General features: G+C 36.2%; 1 protein-coding gene across 3 annotated transcripts in view; it reads right to left on the bottom strand.

The window, feature by feature from the left end:
- Positions 1 to 3,561, bottom strand: part of LOC123127209 (class E vacuolar protein-sorting machinery protein hse1) — an 8,365-nt gene that overhangs the window by 2,133 nt on the left and 2,671 nt on the right. Inside the window, exon 2 of one of the 3 annotated variants that reach the window (XM_044546788.1) lies at positions 2,277 to 2,397. The exons of 1 other annotated variant lie outside the window; for it this stretch is intronic. In XM_044546788.1, coding sequence (XP_044402723.1) covers positions 2,277 to 2,330 — 54 coding nt within the window. In that variant the 5' untranslated portion in view covers positions 2,331 to 2,397. Of the gene's footprint in view, positions 1 to 2,276; positions 3,556 to 3,561 lie in introns of those variants that run through there. One more of the 3 variants, XM_044546787.1, reaches the window with a different exon arrangement.

Here is a 3,561-nt window from a genome sequence, read left to right as displayed (position 1 = left end):
ACCGCGCCTCCTATTTTTTTCCTGCGAGCGCTTCCGTTCCTCTGATTCGGTATTCTCGTCGATTTGTGCCATTCCCAGATCTGTTTGTTAGCCACGTGTAGAGTTTTCTCGGCCGGATCTTGTTGTTTGTGGTAGTTGCATGTGTTACCCGCAGATATTTTTTGTAGATGTATGTGGTTTGTGTTGTTCCTTGAGTAGATCACTGATATTCATGTTAAAATTAGACTAGAAGTACACTTATCCCTTCGGCGTCTGCTAGTTTGGTAGGCTGTTGTTCGTCTGGTCTGTGTTTTGATGTAGATGGCTGGGATTGGTGGGTTAAGTTTCGTGATGTGTAATTGGTGGACTCAATTTATTCAGTTTAGTAGCAATGATTTTGGACTGTAATTTTTAGTGGTTTTGGTTAGTGATTTGGACTGTAACTGTGAATGAATTGGACAGTGATGTGTCCTGAATTTTTCCAGTTAAGTAACATTGATTTGGACTTCAATTTTCAGTGTTTTGGGTAGTGATTTGGACTGTAACTTGTGAATTGGACAGTGATGTGATTTAATTTTTTCAGTTAAGTAACAATGATTTGGACTGTAATTTATAGTGTTTTGGTTAGTGATTTGGACTGTAACTTTGAGTTAATTGGACAGTGATGTGGACTGAATATTTCAGATAAGTAACGGTGATTTGGCCTGTAGTTTCAGTCTTTTATTAGTCTACCTTACACTGCAATTTTTGAGTGTTTTGTTCCATTGGCTTGTAATTTCAGGAATGTGTAAGTTACAGTGGTCTACTCTGAATTTTTCCACTTTTTCCAGCACACTACATTAAACTGAATATCAGTGTACTTATAATCTAATTTTAATGTGAATTTAACCTTGTAACTTACTACTCTATGTTATAAAATTTCCATTGATCTACTGTTTAGGAGTGAATTTTCCATCTAAATTCTGTCTGCCATGTGAGAGTCAGATTAGGGTTTTTCTGTACAAATTTTGGATTTGTTTGTGTTTAGGTTGGGTGAGCGCAGATGGTCATTTTGATCTGTTTTGATTGTTCTAGGTGTGTGAGTTGGGCAGGTTTTGTGCTCTTGTACTTCTGAATGTGTCATGTCTGGCCATTTTGGGATCTGAACATCACAATTTTGGGACTAAGTGTGATCTCTGTCCTAACTTGGGCATTTATGTTGCTACTGGAACTGCAAATCACAATTAACAAGGAGATTGGGACTGTGATATTGCACTGAATGTCCTCATTATCTGGTGCCGCTGTAACTAACGGCATATCCGTTATGTGATCTGATATCTTTTTTATTGTAGTCTGGTAATTCTTAGTGGATTTCGTAGTGTAATTACTTTATCTTTTTAGTGTAATTACTATAGTGTAACAACAGTGATTGCATCTAATCTTTTTGAATGTAATCTAGTAATCCTAGTGGATTCACACTGTAATTCTCAACGGATTTTCACTCTAATTCCCAATGGATTTACACTGTAGTTCTCACTGGATTTTACAGTGTAATTCCTAGTAGATTCTATAGTGTAATTCCTAGGGGGTTTACAGTGTAATTCTTAGTGAATTTACACTGTAATTCTTAGTGGATTTGGTATGTAATTCCCATTTTTAGCATGTAAGTGTTCATGCTTTTCCCCTTTTTTAGCTACATGCGCTAGTTCGGCATTGGATTTTGCATCCTTCAGTTGTAGCTTGATGTAAGATCGCTCTGCCCTGTATGTGTGCTTTGATTTTCTCAAGTTTGGATATGTCATTTTAGGAACTAGAGATTCAGTTGCTTTGTGTTTTCGTTGTCCCCGTTGGTGCGGATAGTATATTGTCCTGAGCATGTCGTAGTGTCATGATTTTCTCCACCATTTCTTAGTTTCTTGTAATGTTTATTTTTATTGTGGCTTGTATATGAATTCACAGTGCATTCGTTGGTGTAATTTTAGCTGTATTGTAGTGTAATTTGGAGTAAATTAGTTTTTACCAGTTATGTATGTATTCTTGCTTGATGCTAATGTTAGTTTCTGTTTGTTTTTTTCAGCGTGTTTTGGATAGTTTTTTATTTGTTAGGCTCTTTAGTTAATCTTCTGTAATACAATTCTAATTGAAGTAGGTTTAAATGTTACAGCTATATTTTACTGTGATTTTTATTATATGCCCCTGCACCCACTTCAAATGTAATTAAATCATTTTTGTGCCTGCAAGCAACACAATATAATTGCTTTATTTTGTGTACCTACAGTTGCTAGGTTCGAGTTTTATTGTATGCTTTGTATGCTTACCGTTTTTCTCTTCCCCGTTGGTGTTAGGAGGTGTTTCTGCATATTTGAATTCATTGTTCTGGTCAGTACTATGCCATTCCATGTAGTTTGTCATGTCAGGCTCAGGCTCCACATATTGTTGCTGCACAAAGTAAATCAATGTTATATCATTAGCCGATGAATAGTGTCGGTAGATTTTCTCTATTTTAGTTTTCTATGTATTTTTGCAATGCAGCTACGCCTTGTACATCATTTGCGCCTGAAGTAGCTCAGTAAAAGAGTATGATCCACTTTGTTATTTGTCAGGAAACTAGTTAGAGAAAGCATGTTTTCGATAATGTTTTTTGTTTTCAGGATTGTTTTCTGCTATTAGATAGCCATATGTTAAGGAAATCAACTTCATCTTTCTTGAGGTACATCGCCTGTCCTTTGATGCTGCATTTCATTGCATTTGGTTCGATTGTAGGCACCTGCACTCAATATTTTGAGTAAATTATCTCTTAATGCGAACAAGTATTCAGTTCTGAACTGTAAATAAACGCAGAGTAATTTTGCAAAGAAGGTCCCAGTAATTTTATCTAACAGTCACAAATTTGTCCTTTCAGTTCTGAACTGTAAATATGTTATCAGTTTTGTTTGTTGCTACTAGTGTGAGTGCCTTCTAGCGTGAATGTTTTTAGCCTGATTTTTGTTTGTCATTTTTCTGTTAATTTCAATTTTTAGTGCTTATGTTAATGCCTATCAATATTCAGTGTAAGCAAGCATCAGATCATAGCAGTTTACACTTCCAAAGTTACTTAAATTCAGTCCTTCAATCACAGGTACAGAGTAGTTTTTAAGAACAAGTAGAAAGTGTCTAAAACTAGCAGATCAAAGTCTCTTAACAGTGTTTGGTCTTTCAGTTTCCAAAGTCTGTGAAAATAGCCATATTTTCTCTCAACTGGAGCAATCCTCCCCCTTGCATGTTTTTAACTAGTTTTCCCAAAATGGAATTGCTAGCTTCCTGAGCATGTTTTGATCCCTGTTGTGTGTTTATTTCTGCAAATTCAAAAATATGATCTGGGCATCTAGTTTTCAGTTTTCCTGTGATCATAGACTACTAGTTCATGCGACCATATCCTAGTTCTTCCTAGGGTTTCTCTTGGCTCATGCTTTTGCGTGATTTTGTTCCTATTTTCGATCTGTGTAGATTTTGGCTTAACTTAGCCTATGTTGATGATCCACTACAGGTATGTTCTTTCTTCCAGATTTGTTCCGGCAAGAGAGAGACGACAGGAGGTGATGAATGCACAGGAGGGGTGGTGTT

Source organism: Triticum aestivum, chromosome 6A (assembly GCF_018294505.1).
Source record: "Triticum aestivum cultivar Chinese Spring chromosome 6A, IWGSC CS RefSeq v2.1, whole genome shotgun sequence".
NCBI classification, from domain to species: Eukaryota; Viridiplantae; Streptophyta; class Magnoliopsida; order Poales; family Poaceae; genus Triticum; species Triticum aestivum.
Note: the sequence above shows the minus strand (reverse complement) of the source record. Positions and strands in the feature narration are given on the sequence as shown.